Source organism: Mobula hypostoma, chromosome 8 (assembly GCF_963921235.1).
Source record: "Mobula hypostoma chromosome 8, sMobHyp1.1, whole genome shotgun sequence".
NCBI classification, from domain to species: domain Eukaryota; kingdom Metazoa; phylum Chordata; class Chondrichthyes; order Myliobatiformes; family Myliobatidae; genus Mobula; species Mobula hypostoma.
Window position 1 is genome coordinate 65,611,144 of NC_086104.1, and position 19,523 is coordinate 65,630,666.

The window sequence follows — 19,523 nt, forward strand, 5'->3', positions numbered from 1 at the left end:
TTAGTTCAAGGACTTTGCACCTTTAGGAATTATGGTTGCAGAATTTAGTTTTCTAAGTCCCCAGTAAATATTAGGAAGCTGATTACATTTTAAAATGAAGATGGGAAGTGGTAAAATTCAAAATTTTATTTTTTCACTTAGAATGCCAGTTACAAGTGCATGATATATTTGTAACAAGGAAATTCTAAGTGAAAACAATAATGTTCCTCCGATGTGCTTTCATCAGTTGCTGTCCTCTAACTTCTGTGTTCTGTGCTTTAAAATAGAATCAGATAAAGTCTTACTTCAGTGTTCATTTTGTGTTAAAACAAAATCCAGAATGACTCAAAAAAAGGATCAGGTGCTTTCCCGGCATATATAACGAATAAACTCTTCTTGGTCTTACAGCCAGATACGGGTATTGATTACTCGGCTGGAAGCCCGAGAAGAGTTTATTCAGAATGACTCACTTTATTCCTTACTTCTTTTGCTTGAAACAACACTCAACAGACAAGACTAAATTTGTTTACCTTTGAGTATTTTATACAGTCACTTTCAACAAGCTTCCACAAAACATCAATAAATGATCCTCTCAAGGTGTTTTGTCCCGACTTTGTTCGTTGCTTTTGTTTGAGAGTCTGTGTGTATTGAGGAATGAAAGTAAGAGGGCCAGGAAACTGGGAGTGACAGGGCTAATATCAAAACATTAGGTAACAATAGGGGACATTATTTTAGATTACATCAAAATAATTTGCTGATGAATCTGTGCATTATTCAGACCTAGTTTTCTAAATTATACTTTATAGTTAATTGCACTTAATGTTTGAATTCTTCCATTACCTTGCCCTAGCTTTTTTATTGATTTCTTTTAGTTTTAAAACTGCACTACACCCAAGCCTCCAGACTAAAAATTCCTTTCTTTTTTACTTTGCCCTCCTGAGCATTCTGCCCTTGCTGTGTGGTACTATTAGTTGCCATGCCTTCAGCCATCTTCATGCTGGGAAATTATAAACTTTTCTGCCTTTCCATCTGTTTCCCTTCCTTTAAGATCCTTCTTAAAATCTTAACCTTTACCATATCTCTTGATTTTCTTTTCTCTGTGAGTTTTTTTTATTGTTATTCTGGCTCTTTGAATTACCCTGTCACATCTCTTACTAATTAAAAATAATATATTGAAACAATATTGGCATTTATAGAGTGACTACATAGGCCATAGTGAGCAATTTAAATGTAAATACATATTTATGGAAAATGTATTTATGGATTGTGGATACTTTAGAAAGATCTAGAAAAATTTATATGGCTGAATTAGCATACATTTGTAATGAATGCTTTGCAGTTATGAAATGGAGTTGTGCCCCCTCCTGGTATGATATTTTGTGGAGACCACATTGCCTTTTAAAAGATTTTTATCACTACTGGAAGTGCCAAAGTTACTTCCATTTTTCTTTTGCATTTAACATTTTCCAAAATGTGTTTTCTGAATGATTCAAAATTGTTGTCGAAACCGTACATACTTGGAGGATACATAAACATAGAAATTAAGCCATTGCTTAAGCACGCTACCAAAGACAAAGATTGCAAAGGTCATTTTGCTCACAGCATCTCAACAAGAATTTTTATATTAGCTTAAGCTCAAGCTTCGTGTCAATAGGGATTCAGGGTAGCTCATTTCCACAATAAAGTGATACATGTACAATTTATCAGTGGGGCAAGTGGACTCTCCAGAAGTTATATTCTGTATATTACCTATTCTCATATGTATATGCCAGAGAGGTTTTGTGAAACATATCCATCTTTGCCTTCTGGGCTTTTTAATTTATGGGAATGAAATGTGACTAAGTTCTGGAATAACCAATTATTTGACCTGCTCAAGTACGCCAGATGGTGGAGTTAGAAATTTATATTTCTTGCTTTTAATTCTGTTTTGAAAGGGAAAATTCAGTTTAACCAATGTACTCATCACGAATGTACTGGAAACAAATGAACCCAGGTGCGAGGAATGGCAGACTCCCATGTACAGATGGCAATAAAAGGTTCTACATAGAAATTCCAACAGAACATCCAAGTGACACTACTTGACAAATAGTTCTAAACACAAGGACTCCACAATCAGCTCTGTCTGTATCTTGTTTTACGGCGGTTGGCATGCAGCTTAATGGTGCATTACCGCCACCCTCTGCTCCAGAATATGCACTAGACATACATTCTAAGTCCCTACAATCAGCTCTAAACAGGAGTCTGTATTAAATAATCATAGGAGTTGAAAACTCATGCCAGTTATAATTAACTTGACAAGATTAAACAGAAAGCACAAGGGCTTAATGACTCCATTTAAGACAATAATAAGTAAATGCAGGTGCTGGAGAAACCTAGAAGGCCAATGCTCAACAGCATGCTGCTGAGCTCATGTGAGTACCTCCCACCCCCACCCCCACTCCCAGGACTGGCACCTGACGGCCCAGGGAGCCCTGGTAAACTCAGGATGAGGCTGATAGATAGGTAGATATACTTTATTAATCCCGAGGGAAATTTGGTTTTGTTACAGCCGCACCAATCAAGAATAGAGCGTAAATATAGCAATACAAAAACCCCCAACAATCAAACAACAAAATGCAAACTATGCCAGATGGAAAGTAAGTCCAGGACCAGTCAATTGGCTCAGGGTGTCTGACCCTCCACGGGAGGAGCTGCATGTTCGATGGCCACAGGCAGGAACGACCTCCCGTGCCGCCAAGTGTTGTATCACGGTGGAATGTGATAAAACCCGTCAGATCTGAAGCTCTTGAGACAGGACTGTAAAATTCAAAATAAAGGTTTGAAGACTCATTTATCATCAAAGTATGTATGCAGTATACAACTCTGAGATTTTTCTTCTCCAGCTAGTCAAGAAACCAAGGAAAAACCAGGGAAGTCAGTTCAGAAACAGCAAACCCACCTCCATGTACAAAGAAGAACAGCAATATGATCATCAACCCCCCACCATCCTCCTAACTCCACACAAAACACAACATTAGCCTCCAAAAAACCCCTCTCCCCATATTAAAAAAAACTAACAAAAACACAATATGAAAATTGGCCTCCAGATCCTCCTTCCCCACACATAAAAGAAAAAACGAGAAAGAATGGTGCTTATAACTTGGAAACATTGCCTACCAAGAGACACCTAACAAACCTTGTCAACCCAGAGAACCTTGAAAAAAAATCTTGAACAAGACTGGAGAAGCTCTGACCATAGACTTGCAGCATTCAGAATGTAGACTTGGAATTCGAACCGAGTAAAGGAGGCACCCTCGCCTCCAGCAGACTGATGTTCAAGCCACTGTTATACCTCTGTTAGGTCCATTGATCGCAGAGTCCTTCCGTCAGGGTGTGCGCTGAAAACGATTGAACCAAGTTGTGGATGAATGGCAGACTCCCATGTAGAGATGGAAATGAGAGGTTATACATAGGAATTTCAACAGAAAATTGGTGGCTCAACCATGTGACACTACTTGACAAATAGTTCTAAACACAAGGACTCCATGAACAGCACTAAACAGGAGTCCACTGTGTACATACATCTACTGATGCTTCTGGACACATCTTCAGTGATGTTCCTGGAATCATCGGGTGTTTTGGGTCTTTCAACATCATACAACCTCCTCCAGGTGACCCAGCCGGGGCTGATCAGACCCCAACTTGTGTCCAGATGGCTAGCTACTTATGACTCCATGGCTCCCCTCTTTTGAGCCACAACCATCTTGAGGCCCTCTCTGCCGCATCGGTGGTACTGCAGATGGCTCTCCTCTTCCTCTCTCCCTCGATGCCCAAAATGCTGAAGGCTCTAACTAAAGAATGGGCTACGAATCCCCTACAACCAACCTCCACTGGGAGATACCTCACTCTCCATCCAGCCTGCTGACAGTTGCTGACCAGTCATGCGTACTTGGAGAGCTTCCTTTCAAAGGCCTCTTCCAAGCTACCTTCCCATGGGACTGTCAGCTCCAGCAGCACCACTTGCTTAGTAGACTCAGACACAAGGACAATGTCTGGTCACAGGGTGGTGGCTGCAATATGGTTGGGGAACTTCAGCTGCCCTTCGAGGTCCACCAACAGCTGCCAGTCCCTTGCAGAGGTCAGAATGCCTGCAGATGTTCTTTTGACAGGTATTGGCTGCTCCCCAGCTCTGACAAAGGCAATGGTCTGCTTGGAGGGTCGGGACCGCTTCGCCCACTCAACTCCTGCGCTGACGGCTTCAGCGATGGTCTTCAGGACCCGATCATGCCTCCACCTGTACCGTCCCTCACCAAGTGCCCTTGCACAGCCGCTGAGGATGTGCTCCAGGGTTCCTCACTTGGAACACAGTGGGCACGCAGATGACTCTGCCTTGCCCCATGTGTGCAGGTTTGATGGGCTTGGAAGCACATCGTACACTGCCTGGATGAGAAATTGGATGCGGTGTGGTTCGGCTTTCCAAAGATCAGCCCAGGTCACTTTCCTCTCAACCGCATTCTCCCATCTTGTCCAAGTTCCCTGTTGCTTCATTCCCACTGCCTTGCAGGCTCTCATCTCCTCCACTACTGCTCTCACCTCCTCCTGAACCAGACGGTGCCTTTCCTTCCCTCTGGTGTCCATTTGGGGAGTTGGAAAGGATCCTAGCGCAACTCGGCCTCGTGTGACCACTCCCACCAGCCTCCTGTGACGCAGCCTCGCCTCTGCCTCCTGAACAGCTTCCTCTGCCCTCCACTTCCTGCCAGTACTTACTTGGATCCCTGCTGTAGCCACCTTAGGGTCACTTGAGTCCCTATACTGTAGCACTTCTCTGGCTTTTGTTACCTTGAATTCTTCCTCCAAGGATTTGAAGGGCAGTTGCAGTTTGTTGTGGTGTCCATAGAGTGCGATGCTGCTCAGGCTCTTTGGCAGCCCCAGCCATCTCCTGAGGTGGCTGCTAACCCTCCTCTCTAAGGTTTCAACTGTCCAGATCGGGACTGCATAGACAAGGAGGGGCCACAGGATTCCGGGAAGAATGCCATGCTGATACACCCAGGCTTTAAACTTCCCAGGTAGGCCAGACTTGTCCACAGATTTCAGCCAGCCATCCAACTTGGTGCAGATTGCCTGAATGGATGTTGTGTCCCTTAAAGAGCTGTCAAAAACTTTGCCATAGCTCTTGACTGGCTTTTCTGTGATGGTTGGGACGGCTGTGCCTGCGATGCTGAACCGGAACTTGTTCTCCACCTTCTCTTTCCTCAGCACCATCGATCTTGATTTGGCAGGTTTGAAACGCATCCGGGCCCACTCCACCAGCTTTTCGAGCCCTTGCAGAATCCTCCGGCAGCCTGGGACTGATTCTGTGGTGACTGTGAGGTCATCCATGAATACCCTGATAGGTGGTTGCCGATGAGCGGAATTCATTCTGGGCCCTCTGCACTCTGGTTCAGCAGACTTAGTGAGAATGTTCATGGCTAGGGAGAACAGTGTCACTGAGATAGTGCACCCTGTGATGATGCCGATCTCCACCTTGTGCCAGGTTGATGTAATTGCTCCTGAAGAGACCCTCATCCTGAAGTTGCTGTAATAATCAGCGATAAGGTCTTTGATTCTGCTGGGGACATGATATTTGGTCAGTGTGAGCTGCACCAGCTTGTGCGGAATGGAGCCATGTGCATTTGCCAGGTCGAGCCACAACACTGACAGGTTGCTCTTGTTCTCTCTGTCCTCCCTGATGAGCTGTGTCACCACACCGATGTGCTCCAGACAGCCCGGCATCCCTGAAATGCCATCCTTCTGGACTGATGTATCAATATAGGCATTCTTTGCTAGGTAGGTGCACAGCCGGTTAGAAACTGCACTGAAGAAGATCTTCACCTCAACACACAGCAGGGAGATGATGCGAAACTGATCTATCTGGGTGGCATTTTCCTCCTTCGGGATCCACACTCCTTACAGCCACTCTCCACTGTTCTGGGATTTTCTCCCTTCTCCAAAAGGTTCTCAGGATCTTCCACAGACACAGCAGGAGCTTGGGGCAATTCTTGTACACTTTGTACGAGGTGTTGCTTGGTCCTGGAGTCGAGCTTGCCCTTGCTTTGCGGATGACCTCTCTGACTTCCTTTAGTTGCAGCTCTGACATGTCGAACTGCACATCTGGTTCAGGTGGGTCTATTAGGATGTCGCACTCTCCCAACTCCTGCTCTCTTTCAGGATCATTATATATCTTCTTCAGACGTTGGTCTATGTCTTCCTGCTGTGACAAGAATACACATAGATGTTAGCTGTCCTGTGTGATCAGCAGTTGGTCTGCCACCTGTCTTCGGGAGAGAGAGAGATAAGGAAGACAATTGAGCAGCATTTGGGAGATGTGTAATGAAGGGACGGGAGAGAGAGCGGTCTAGAGCGGCTCCCCCTTTGAACCCTGAACTGTTTGAAGTGATGGGCAGGCGATACCCCAGCAGGGGGATAAAAAGGGACAGGTTCGCTAAGGCAAGACACACACGACACCCGAGGTAACGAGACCCTGGAAGCGGTGCGCCTCTCACAAGTCGGTGGGAAGCTCTTGGATGGCTGATCGCGGGATCAGCCTTAGACGCTCAGGGTGGAAAGGCACGATCGGCGGGAACCTGGTATGTGTCCATCCTTACCTGGGTGCCAGGTTCAGCGCAGAGAAACGGTCGTATCTGGAAACGGAGGGGTCACGGTCGGTGACCTCGGATGACATCACAAAGGGCTCGCCCGAAAGCTGACTGCGAAGGTCTGTGTGGAAGCTGTGTTGAATATTCATTCGTTTTGCTCTCTCTCCTCCTCACCCCCACAGTCCATCGCCATGGCAACGATTACTGCGAACTGAACTAAATTGAACTGGACTTTGTGTCACTTTGAAACTGGTCATTTACCCCTAGACAACGATAGAGCTTGATTAATCTTGTTATCTTAATTCTGTGTACATATGTGTTTATCATTGCTGAACTGTTGCATTTATTATCCCTTTTTTTGATTAGAGTACTGTGTTGTTTGTTTCTTTAATAAAACTTTCTTAGTTCTAGTAGTCCAGACTCTAACTGAGTGATCCATTTCTGCTGGTTTGGCAACCCAGTTACGGGGTACGTAACACTGTGAACAGGCCAATTTCCCACTGCGCTTCTCCCCCAGCAACTCCTTGGTGAACTTGAAGGGATTGGCGATAAAGGCAGCACGTTTTCGGGCCCTTTCACGACGCCGCCTTCAATGCCACTCTGCCCGGCGGAGGACCCTGATCTTCTTTCGTAGTATGCACATCAGCTGGGCCAAGCCAATGCGCTACTCCTCTCCTGCCTCCTTGTATTGGGACTTCAGCGCTTTCATCTCCTGCCTGATTTTGTGGATCCTCAATGCTCTTTGGTTTTTCGTGTAAGATGTTTTGGAGCCTTCCTTCTCCTCTTCTCCGAACCATTCAGCTGCAATACTGACAATAATTGTTGTCATGGCTCGCAGCTTCCTATCAACCCCTCCCTTCGCCGTTGCCTCTAGAATTTGGTTAACATCTTCATCAAACTGCTTCCATAGTGAAATCATGTTAGCTGCAGGCCATTTGATCCACCTCCTGTTAGACTTCATGTTAGAGGGATTAGTTTGCAACACTTGGAGGTTCCAGGCACTATGGGGTAACTCCGGGCCTGGCCCCTCCTTCGTCTCATCAGGTTGGACACCTGCGCGCTGTGCTGCTCCTGCTCCCGCCGAACACTTCATCCTCGCTTGGTGGATCTTCAAACCATGATCATTCTTGCAGATTTTGCCACATGCACACTGCTTCCTCATCGTCGTTTGTTCATTGCCTGGGTCTGATGTCGTTGTGTCCATCCAACTGGGGTGCTCATCCTCCCCCCCTCTCGGGCACCCCTGGGGGTATGTTTTCCTTAGATTCTTTGTAGCTTTTGTGAGGGTCCTCCTCTCAGAGGACACAGATTGGGTAGCCAGCCCGTTCTGCCCTGGTTGCCATTTCTCCAGGCTGTCACTGACTCTCCAGTCGTCACCACTCTTTTCGCGGTTGTCACCCAGTCTTTCCTGGTTGTCACTGATTAACTCAGGGTGAAAGCTGTGTACATACATCTATTGATGCTTCTGGACACATCTTCAGTGATGTTTCTGGAATCATTGGGTGTTTCGGGTCTTTCAACATCATACAACCTCCTCCAGGCGACCCAGCTGGGGCTGATCAGACCCCAGCTTGTGTCCACAATAAATAATTATAGAAAGCAGAAAACCTGAGCAAGTCACAATTAACTTGACAAGATAAAACAGAAAGCACGAGTGTTTAAGACAACAATTATTAAGCACAGGTGCTGGAGAAACTGAGAAGCCCAACACTCTATGGCATGCCGCAGAAGCCCGCAGTGCTCAAGTCAGTACTTCTGATAGCTAATTATTTCACAATTGTAGAAAAAAGAAACACTTTTGTCTATTTTGTACTTAACAGCTGTTTTGCAATTTTAGTCCAGATTTCGATTATTTCATTATACCCTTTCTCAGCTTCAGCATTTTAATGATTCCTTCAATTGCATCTATTTATATCCAAAGCCTAGAAGAAACAAACTCAACTCTCAGAATTTCGCCACACCACTAAATCTCTGAATTAATGACCCGACCTTCCAAGTTTAGTCCTATCAATCCTTCAGGTAACTGGATAACTAGAACTGAGCAAAATTTTGCAAAGAAGAATTTTTAATTGAGTGATATAAATCAATAATTAGATTTGATTTATAATAATTGACCATGTATCATTTTGAGTGCATTTCTTCAAGAATATATTAAAAATAGTCTAATTTTGCCTCAAAGTCAGAGAATACCTTAAGCATATTTGTAAAGGGCTTTCCTGCTGCTTTTAGAACCAGCCAAAACATTTAAAAAACATTTGCAGCATAGCTTCATTGTTTCGCCAGTACCAAAGTCCTGCTTGGACTGACTTTTCAATAACTAATTCCATTACAATATAGAAGAGTGATTTATACATTGGTGTTTTCAATTATAAATAAGAAATGCTGTGTATTTGTTACTTATGTTTATTGACAAGTTATAAACTTCTATTTATAGCAGGGAAATGTATTCCCACACCAAAACCTCTAAAAATCTCCCATATGCAGTCCCCAATCTCACTGTTCCTTAGGCCCGCACTGCCTCTTTCTACCTCCTATCCATGATCCAAAAACCTAACTGCCCTGGTAGGCCCACGGTTTATGCTGGCTTCTGCCCCACTGAGCTTATATCCTCATATCTTGTCTCCACCTTGTCCTCCTTGGTTCAGTCCTTTCCTAGCTACATCCACGACACCTCACATGCTTTTCACCACTTCGGCGACTTTCAGTTCTCTGGCCCTGACTCCCTCCTTTTCATCATGGATGCCCAGTCCCTGTATAGTTCTATCCCTCATCAGGAAGGACTCCGCGTCTCTCTGGATAACAGACACAATTCTTACATAACTAGTACTCACACCCAGCAACTTCTCTTTTGGCTTTTTGTACTCCCTCCAGACCAAAGGTGCAGATATAACTGGGGCACTTGCATGGGCCTCAGTTATGTTTGCCTTTTCGTTGAGCAATCCATGTTCCAAACCTGCTCTGGCAATGCTCTCAGATCTGCCACATTGATGACTGCATTGGTGCCATTTCATACACCCATGTGGAACTTGTCAATCTCATCAACTTCACAACCAACTTCCACCCAGCCTTCAAATGTACTTGGTCCAGGTCCAATACCTCTCTCCCCTTCTTGAACTCTATCTCAGGAGACAGATTATCTACCAACATTTTCTACAAATTAATTTATTTCTCACAGTTACCTCGACAGCACCTCTTCCCACCCTGTCATTTGCAAGGATGCTATTCCTTCACTCAGATCCCCCGTCTCTGCTGCAACCATTCTCATGATGTCTTTCTATTTCAGGATATCTGAGTAGTCTTCTTTTATCTCTTCTTTTATCAGAAAACAGGGCTCCATCCCCACTATTGATGGGGCCCTACCCACTCCTTTTCTCATTCTGCCCTCACTCCTTCCTCCCAGAAATTGCATGAATAAAGTCTTCTTTGTCCTCACCTACCACCCCAACAGCCCCCATATCCAAAATATCATTCTCCACAACTCTGGCATCTCCAATGCAATCCCACCAGCAGACAACTTTCTCTTCCCTTCCCTTCACAGGAATTGCTCTCTTAGTGACTCCCTTGTCTGCTTATTCCTCCCCACTAATTCTTCTCCCTGCAAATATGCTCAGTGTTATACTTATTGCTACACGTCTCCCTCCCCACCACTCAGGGCACCAAAAAGACCTTCCAGGTGAGGCAGTACTGCAGTTGTGAATCCACAAGTGTCATTTATCACATAGTGTTCAGGGTATGACCTCCTCTATATCAGTGAGACCCAAGTGGCCAGCCATTTTAATTCCACTTCCCATTCCCACACTGACATGACCTCCTCTACTGCCAAATGAAGTCTAACACAATTAGAGGAACAGCAGCTCATATTTCACCTTGAAGACATGAAAAGTAATTTCTCCAACTTCTGATACCACTCTCCTCTCCTCCCCTTTGTTTTCACTTACCCCATCGGCCCCAATACCCCTTCTCTTTCCCCTCCCCTCTTGATCTGCCCATCATCCACACATTCCTCCCTTTGGTTCCACATCTCATCTCACCTCCTTCACTGCATTGTCCTCTCGTATCAGATTCCATTTTCTTTAGCCTTTTGTACTTCTACATATTACCTCTCTGCTTCTTACATCATTCCCACTCCCGTCCCTCACCTATTTGCCCCCCTCACTCAAATTCAACTATCCCACCAGCTCTCGCTCCCCACCTTTTTATTTGCTGGCTGTCTCCCTCTTTCTTTCTAGTCCTAGAGACTTTAATGTGAGCGTGGGAAATTAGCCCAAGTGCAGAAACCAGGACCCCAGTGTTTTAAAGAGGGCATGAAAATCATATCCCAGTGAACCATAAAAATCCAAGCCATTAGGATTTTTAAACAATCAGATAACCTTAATAGCTTTACATCTTGGTTTTTTCTGCACCCCAAGCAACTCAAAATACTTCTAACTTTGTTGCACTCATGTTGATAATTTTTATTACTGATATTTTAGTGACATCTAAAAACACTGCCTGAAATTTGTATTTCATTCCCTTTGTGGTGTTTTCTATAATACTAATAACTAGTTGGGTTCTGAATAACGTTTTGAGATTACACTACAATATGTGAACAACTGTGCATTAGAATTTTGCATATACATTGGAGTCATATCTGTGATTTGTCCATGAAGAACTATCAAATATTGTGTTATAAATTTATGCTCTGAGAGAATATGTGTGGAGCACAACTTGTGTACTCAGTATATGTGTGACTGATGTTGTGTTTTATTTGCCGGGTTAAGTGTCAGGACCAAGTACCCGGTTGATGATCATTGACACCTAGGTAAAATCACTTGCTTGTTTGATATGTGCATAAAAACATGGTTTAATTTCCAGTCTATATCGTTGCAATCTATAGTCTTACTACACAAGTAGTAGCTGCTGTTTGGATACCAGCCAAATGGAATTGCTTTTACAATGCCTGGCATGAATTAAAACAGTACTGCCAATGTAGCTGTCCTTAAAAAGAATTGAAAAGTGCTGACAGGATAATCTTTAATCTCTGTTTGCTTAAATAAGTTTTGGTGGGTTTCCAAACTATCAAAGAGCTCCCTCATCCATTCTGCCAAAATTGTTTAAGTCAAGAAATTTAGCTTCACTACTAGCAGAAGCTCCTATTAAGAGCTGTTAATTTAAGACCTAATATGACAGGAAATGTTGCAACTAGATTGGTTCTTCCCACTTTACTCTAGAAATGACTTGTGTCAGCTTGTTTCTATACTGAAAGTCTGGAGTTTGAATGCATGATTCTTCCCATACTATATGAGAATGGTAGTTTGTAAAAGTGGAGTAACCAAGGATGTTTATGAAAGAGAGGTGGGACAAAAAAAAATTAAATGTGAGGATTTTCTGCTGGTTTTTAATTTGGAACACAACTTCAGAAGGTTATAATGTGCATGGACATCTGTGTGATACAAGCAAATCCACAGAGACTGGAAATCTTGAGCAATACCCACAAAATCCAAGAGGAACTCAGCAAGTCAAGCAAAATCTATGGAGAGAAATAGTCAATGTTTCAGGTTGGGACCCTTCATCAGGACTCAGGAAGATGTGGTGTTGTATTTCAAATTTATAATGAGCTTTGTTATAGCAGTTTAGGAAACCACACACAGATAGGTCAGAATGGGAATGAGATGGAGAGTTATTGTGCATCCAACAACTATATTAGCACATTTTTAATCAAATATCAGGAAGGCATTTACTGCTTTCTGCATACTGATTCCAAACCATCTGCATTACCCCAAAGCTGATTTGATTGTGTGTGTGGTGTTTGGAAATTTGAGGAGGGTCATAATAGTGGCACTTAATACTTCAAGTGTGATTACAAGAATGCATTTTAACACCTTGTGACTTCAGGATCAATGTGTCAAAGTAACATTTGCTAATTGTTTGGGTTTATTTTACGTACCCAACAAAGCAAACAAAGCAGCCTAAAGAGGTAACATAAAAGACAATCATCTACTCTTACCAATGCTATTTTCACAAATGAGTAGAAATCCACAATAGCTTCAGGTAAAAGGGGTTTCAGCTGTGCGAACTAAGTAGAGACGTAGAACTGTTCTTCTTAAAGCAGCGAATATTTTTTTAAATGCTTGGAAATATTCAAAACCACGAGGGACCAAGACAAATAAAGCATACTCCCACTGGCGGAGGACCTTAATATCAGACACCAAATCTCACATTAGGGGGGAGAAAACTTCAAGCAGAGAGAATTAATGATTCGGTACGCACTACCGGTAAGATTAGAAATAGATTTTGGGAAAAGAATCGAATAGTAACTTGAAGGAAAGGTACTGAAAATTTACCCACGCCCTAATATTTCCCCATCTCTGGCCGCTGTTACCATGGGCAGTGACGTCACACGCCTAGGCGGTTGAATGTGGTGAATACAGGACTGGATCGTTATATAACGACGTTACCTAGGACTGCTTGATTGTCCTTTATCTTTCCCTCAGACTTCCTTCTGATAAAGACGTCCCATTTGCAATAGTATAAATAAGGTTGCCGTGATTTTGGAGCCTGTGAACTATGGAGGAGCAGTTGGAGAATGCGCGTGTGGAGGTCACGGTCAGGTAAAGCGACGCCAGAAAAAGCCGGGCTAAACCCTGCGGGAAAAAGCTAACGCCCCAGCTCAAAACGGGACTCAGCACTGGCCCCGCTGCTTTCCAGGGCGCCGAGGCGTCGAAGACAGCTCACACCGATGAGTTTGTTATTCACCCTAATAGCACGTTTGGAAGGAGCGGTTGATTTAAAAACCTGTCGAGCCAGCCTGCAACACAAACGTTCAAGGTCGGCCGAGGTGCGACAAGTAAAACGAATTAGTCATATCAGCCAATATAATCAAGGGTTGCTCTAGGGGAGCGGTCTTGTCGAAGGAAGTTTGTCTCGAGAATCTTCGGCGAGGAGACTACGCCACAGTTGGAGAGGGTGAGAAATGGTGAAGAAATGGCAAGTCAACTGATTCAGTGTGATGGTTGCATGATGTGGGAGGTCAGGAACATTGATGGTGCCTCTGGCTGCTACAAATGTGGAAAGTGTGTCCAGGTTCAGCACCTGAGTTGTTTTGAGGATATGGAAAAGGGACGAGACTAACTCAGCTGCAGTTTGCACACTTTGCAAAATTAGAGACCAAGTTTTCTCATCAGCACCAAGTAAAGCTGCGCCATCAAGCCAACATACCATCTTGTATTTTTATTCTTATCGGGAACCTAAATTTGGTTTCACAGGATAATCTTTACCATGTGAAATGCAACAGTTGAAAAACAATCCCCACAATCTAACTGCAAATGAAATTTTATAACTTTACCAATGCTGTTGGAATTTGAATCATAAGACATCTACCTATCAGAGGCTGTTTCTTGATCAATCTGATTGTCTTAAAATACTTTAGAACCTGTTTGTTCCAGAACACATTACTCCACTGTGCTTTATTAAAACAAATAATCTTGCCTGTTGTTCTGTGCTCATTGCCTTTAGCTTGATTCACTTCCAGTTCTGAATGAGCACAGATTTTTTTTTTAAATTAAAGAATATCCCCATTAACTCTTCCTTTTGATGTGTTTCTGGTCAAAAGGAAACAATCCTGATCTGATACTGCAACATCAGAGGTTTTTTTCCCCTCTAAGGATTAAAGTAAATCTACTCAGCATCTAATGTGGTTTGATATCTTCTTGACATGCTATGAACCCTACTCTGTTCATACGCTGTATCTCACCATGTAAAAAAAGTGGACAATTTGTTCCCCTTTTCTCCAAAACAGAAGTAACAGCACCTAACATATTCTGGTCTCAGGCTTCTTGATGTGAAATGTTCTCCTTTTTCAGGAAATGTGGCTTCCCACCTTCTGTGGTTGATGAAGCCTCCATTTCCCACATTTTAGCTCTTAAAACCTCTTCCTCTAAATAGAATAGCATAGCATCATAGTTTGTCATTTCCTCAAGCAGCAGAGGAATTTCACTAGCAGTTTTCTTTCCCACCCTTCCCTCCATCCTTCTGCAGGGTTCAATCTCTTCATGATTCCCTGGTCTGCTCATCACTCACCACTCTCTGCTTTCCTGCAGGAGTTGCAATGGTTCTACACCTCCTATTTTGCCACCATTCAAGAACCAAAATAGCTCTTCCAAATTAAACAAAGATTTGCATGTATTTCCAAAAACATCATCTTTCAATGTGCCCTCAAAAATATCAGTAAGACCAGGTGCACACTATGCAACCAGTTCACAGCACCTGCACTCTTATCAGCAGTGGCCATCTTGAGCTCCCTGTTGCTTCCCATTTGAATGTTATAGATTTCCACACTAACAAGTTTGTCTTTAGCTTTCTCCATTGCTAGATAAGGCTACTTGAAGATCAACTACTCACAATCTGCCTGGGGAGTTTTAAATCCAGTGTTGTGAATGTTGAACTGAGTTTCCGTCATGACCCTGAGCCTTAGTCACCCAACACCTAAACCAGCCTGGCATTTCTCTCACTCCAGTGTTATAGACAAGCTGGGCTAATCAATTCTGGCTCGATAATGAGTGCAGATGGGCAAGAGCAGGTGTACCTAAGGGTGGTGAAAGTTAGCCAAGTAGCCAAGCTAAGGAACAAAAATGACCTGCAACAGATAGAGCTAAGTGATCAAATGACCAATGGGTTGGATCATAGCCCTGCAGTTCTGTTATGTTCAGTCATAAATGATGATGGAGAACTTGACAACTAATAGAAGGAGCAGTTTTAAAAGCATGAATGCTACAGACCAAGCTAAAATACGTGCATATGCTTCCATGAGTTGTGTATAGATGATCTGAGGTCCCTATCCTCAGAAAACAGATTTAACATTCAATTCATACCAAGTGATATCAGGAAATTTTGGAGGGCACTGAACAGAGCTAGGGCATTAGGATTAGACAATATCCTGAAGCAGCTTTGCTCTAACCAAGCTGTTGCAATACAATTATTACACCAGTGGCATCCAAGATTCTTTATTTATTTTTGCAATCTGTGTATTGCTGGCAAGATTAGCATATATTACTCCTGAGGAGACAGGTGTAAACTGCCTTCTTGAACTACTGCAGTGTTGGATAGATAGTACCTGGATTTAACTGAAGGTGGCAGTGAAGATGGAAGAGCATAGTGTGTAACTTGGAGGGAACCTGCAGGTAGTCATGTTCAAAATACATTCTGTTCTTGTGCTTCTTGATGATAATGATTAGTGTTTGAGAGGTGTTGTTAGTGATTTGGGAGAGTAACTGAGCTACATATTATGTGCCAGTAATAGAGGGAGTGAATGTTTAGGATAGTTGATAGGCTAACAGTTAAGCATGATGCTTTGTCCTAGACCTCTGCACCTGACTGATGTCCTGCTAGCATAAAGCACAATAAATAAATTCTACCTCCTCTATAGCATTGTACTGCGGCTGCAAAGTTAACAAATTTCACGAAATATGCTGGTGATATTAAACATGATTCTGACTCATTATTAGCTCATTGATCACCTTAACCAACAGCAAAATGATAAAAAATGTTGGTGGTATTGTACAGAAGCACTTGCATTAGGTAAAATGGTGGCGTGCTCAGGCACGGCGGCTTCTAAGAGGCCAAACAAAGATGTTATTGTCTTTTTTTTACATGCATTTTTTACCATCACAAGACCCTGCTGGACATTAAGACCTTCAAGTATTGTACTTCGTATCTACCCCATCAACGAGTTGTTCATTGGTGGAGAAATTGGATTTGTTGTGGACTGTGTTTCTGGAAAGGCATCAGAGTTAATGCGTGAAGGCAGTGTGTAGTCTAACAGCAAGTGACTGTCTTAATCGCTTTCCTTGTGATTCCAAGACCCTGTTGGACATTGGTAATGTGGAATGCTGCAAGTCCAGTTTCCTAGTTTATTGCGGAATAGTGGCTGCAGATGGCGAGGGAGCTGTGCGGCCTCGGTTGTAATGAGGGCTAGGCCTCAAGACACATTATCACCTGTTTGCAGCCGCCCAGGAGAGAGGTGTCAAAGTCAAAGTCCTTGCGTTATGCTGCCCTCCAGTGTTCGCTAGGCTGTGAGAGCATTCTGATCGGCTGTAGCACTGCCTGATATGGAGGCTCCAATGCGTAGGATCGGAAATAGCTGCAGAAGGTTGTAGATTCAATCAGCTCCAACCCACCAACAAGGATATTTTCAAAAGGCGATGCCTCCAAGAAGGCAACGTCTATCATTAAGGACCTTCACTATCCAGGACTTCCCCTCATTACTATCGTCAGGGAAGAGGTCTCGAGCCTGAGGGCATACTCTCAATGTTTTGCCATTCTTGTATATTTCTTATTGTAACTTCAGTAATTTCTTTGTATTACACTGTACTGCTGTGCAAAACAACAAATTTCATAACAGTAAATCTGATAATGAACCTGATTCTGATTCTACCATTCAAACTTAGATAGTTATTGCCATTACTTCACTGAGTCTAAATCCTGAAGCAATAGCATGATAAAGGTATCTTCCAATAGTGGCTGACTGACAGAGAGCTGATAGGTAATACTATAATGTTGGCTTTGCTAGTGATGCCCATATCTGAACAATTCTTCTTGATGTTATGCTACTTTGTTTAATCTTTTTGTAAGTCCTGGACCTGAACTAGCGTACATTGCTTCAAGATTCAGGGAAGAAGATTTAAGACAGAGATGAGGCGAAACTGTTTATCTGTTGAATCTGTGGAATTCTCTGCCTGGGGAAGCAGTTGAGGCTTCTTCACTAAATATATTTAAGATACAGTTAGATAGGTTTTCACATATTAAGGGAATTAAGGGTTATGGGGTAAAGGCAGGTAGGTGGAGCTGAGTTTATGGACAGATCAGCCATGATCTTATTGAATGGTGGGGCAGGCTCGATGGGCCGGATAGACTACTCCTGCTCCTATTTCTTATGTTCTTATGTTTTTTTTAAATTTCAAATAGTGTCGTCTAATAGTTGGGATTTAGTGAAGGCAATCATGAAAAATGTATAGCCACTTTTAGCAGAATAAGAGGGATAAACCAAGCGCTCCTGATGGTTTTGATACCAGAAGAAAGTCAGCCTGCTTTACAGATTATGGTGCTTACCTTCAAAAGGTTGAACATTACCTGGTAAGAAGTAGCCTACCAGATTGGTACTCCACTATCAGTACACGTGGCTTCATTGTATGCCATTTACTACAGTTACTTAACTAGGCTACTCAAACACATGCATCCTAAACCCATAATTTTGGCGATAGAGGAGGACAGTTTGCAGAGAATAATCATATCAGCACAATTTTTCTGAATTCTCCATATCCTGCAGATTATTCTCTTTCATTGTCCATCTATTTCCCTCTAGAACGTACTGAGTGATACTGGTTCCACTATCCTTTCAAACAGTGATTTTCTTTCATGATTACTTTCTGTGTAACATGAGTTTTGCACATGCTTTTCCCACATGTACGTTTTGCCTCATATTTTAATTTTCTTTTCCCTGGGCATCAAACTTCCCATAACAGCTGTTTTTATCTACAATATGTAAACCAGTCATGATCTTACACACCTCTGTCAAATCCCCTCACATCGCCCTTTGATCCAAGGCAGCAACCCCAACTTCTCTGATCTGACCTTATGGGTGAAATCCTTGGAACTATTCTGCTAAATTAGTTCCATACTACATGTTGGAAGCGGTACATCAAATTAGACACAGTGCCCCAGTTCTAGCCTAAGGAATGTCTTATCAGGTTTCCTCCATTTATATTCTGTTTTGTGTTACTAAACAATCTCTCAACATAACTTGCCATTTTCAGGGTTTTATGCCATGCGCTCTTGAGTTCATCTCCTTGTACATTCTTTCGATCTGTGCTAAGTAATTTGTATTTTTTTTTAAATCAAATCTGTAATGTGGCACATCCTGCTATTCAATTTTATCAACCATGTCTACTCATTCATCCAAGCACTGTACAAACTGTCATTCCTCTGCTCTGGAAGCAAACTGGTTACTAGTACATTATTTCCAAGTTTTCTGCCTTTACTTCAATTTTCCATTCATGCTACTATTGATCCTTTAATTCCGTTTTCATGAGTTTTGCAACCCAGCCCCTAGTGTCAGATTTTATCAACCTCTTAGTGAGATTCCAAACTGATAACATCTCATGTGTCAAATAAATCCATGCAGATTCAATCAAATGCTATTTGCCTTCAACAGACCTAATCTTGCTTTTCCTCAATTTGAACTTCTCTGAATGCCTGTCATCAGTTTCCCTAATTATTCTGGGGAAGCATTTTGGAAATGTTGGAGATTAAATGGTATCTTACTTCTTTCCTCTTGAAGCAACGTGACTAGATTGTTCTCTTTAAAACTTACTTATTATGCTATGGTTTTATTTTCCAATCTTTGCTTAGACTTTTCTTGACTTGGTTACCTCTCACCCCTTTGAAATTAGCCCTCTTGCATTTTAGGTCCTGCTTTAGGTTTCCCCTTGCACCTCTCCATTAATAACACTGGACAACAAAGATTTTGCTTCCTGAATACCTTTAGGTGTATCTTATGAATTTTTGGCTACTGATCATGAAAATCACCATGAAATTTCTCTATCGCACACCATTTTTTGAAATCACTTACGTTTATTATTTCAATTCATAATTCAAGTCAATTAAATGTTGCCTACAATGTAAGCTGGAAAGTTTCCTATCTTGTCCAGGCATGCTTAGGCGGTGTGGCTGCTGCATGGCAGGACAGGTTTTAGTAATAATTATTGGGTTCAGGACTGTAAGGATGGAATTTGCTATCACCAGGCACAAAAATTTCTATGAAGGATTTTGATATTTGAGACAGATGCTTCCCTGAATAACTGATGCCAAGATTAAAGAAAGCATTTTTGTTGGTCCACAAATCAAACAGGTCATCAATGACAGGCAATTTGAAGAATTTCTAGTGGGACTGGAGAA

At 42.6% G+C, this 19,523-nt stretch overlaps 1 protein-coding gene across 1 annotated transcript in view; it reads right to left on the minus strand.

Annotated features, from left to right (window-relative positions):
- Positions 1-969, minus strand: part of LOC134351151 (NADPH oxidase 3-like) — a 34,484-nt gene extending 33,515 nt beyond the window's left edge. Inside the window, exon 1 of the mRNA XM_063057266.1 lies at positions 907-969. Within this exon, the coding sequence (XP_062913336.1) occupies positions 907-969 (63 nt within the window). The remainder of the gene's footprint in view (positions 1-906) is intronic.
- Between the last annotated feature and the right edge of the window lie 18,554 nt (positions 970-19,523).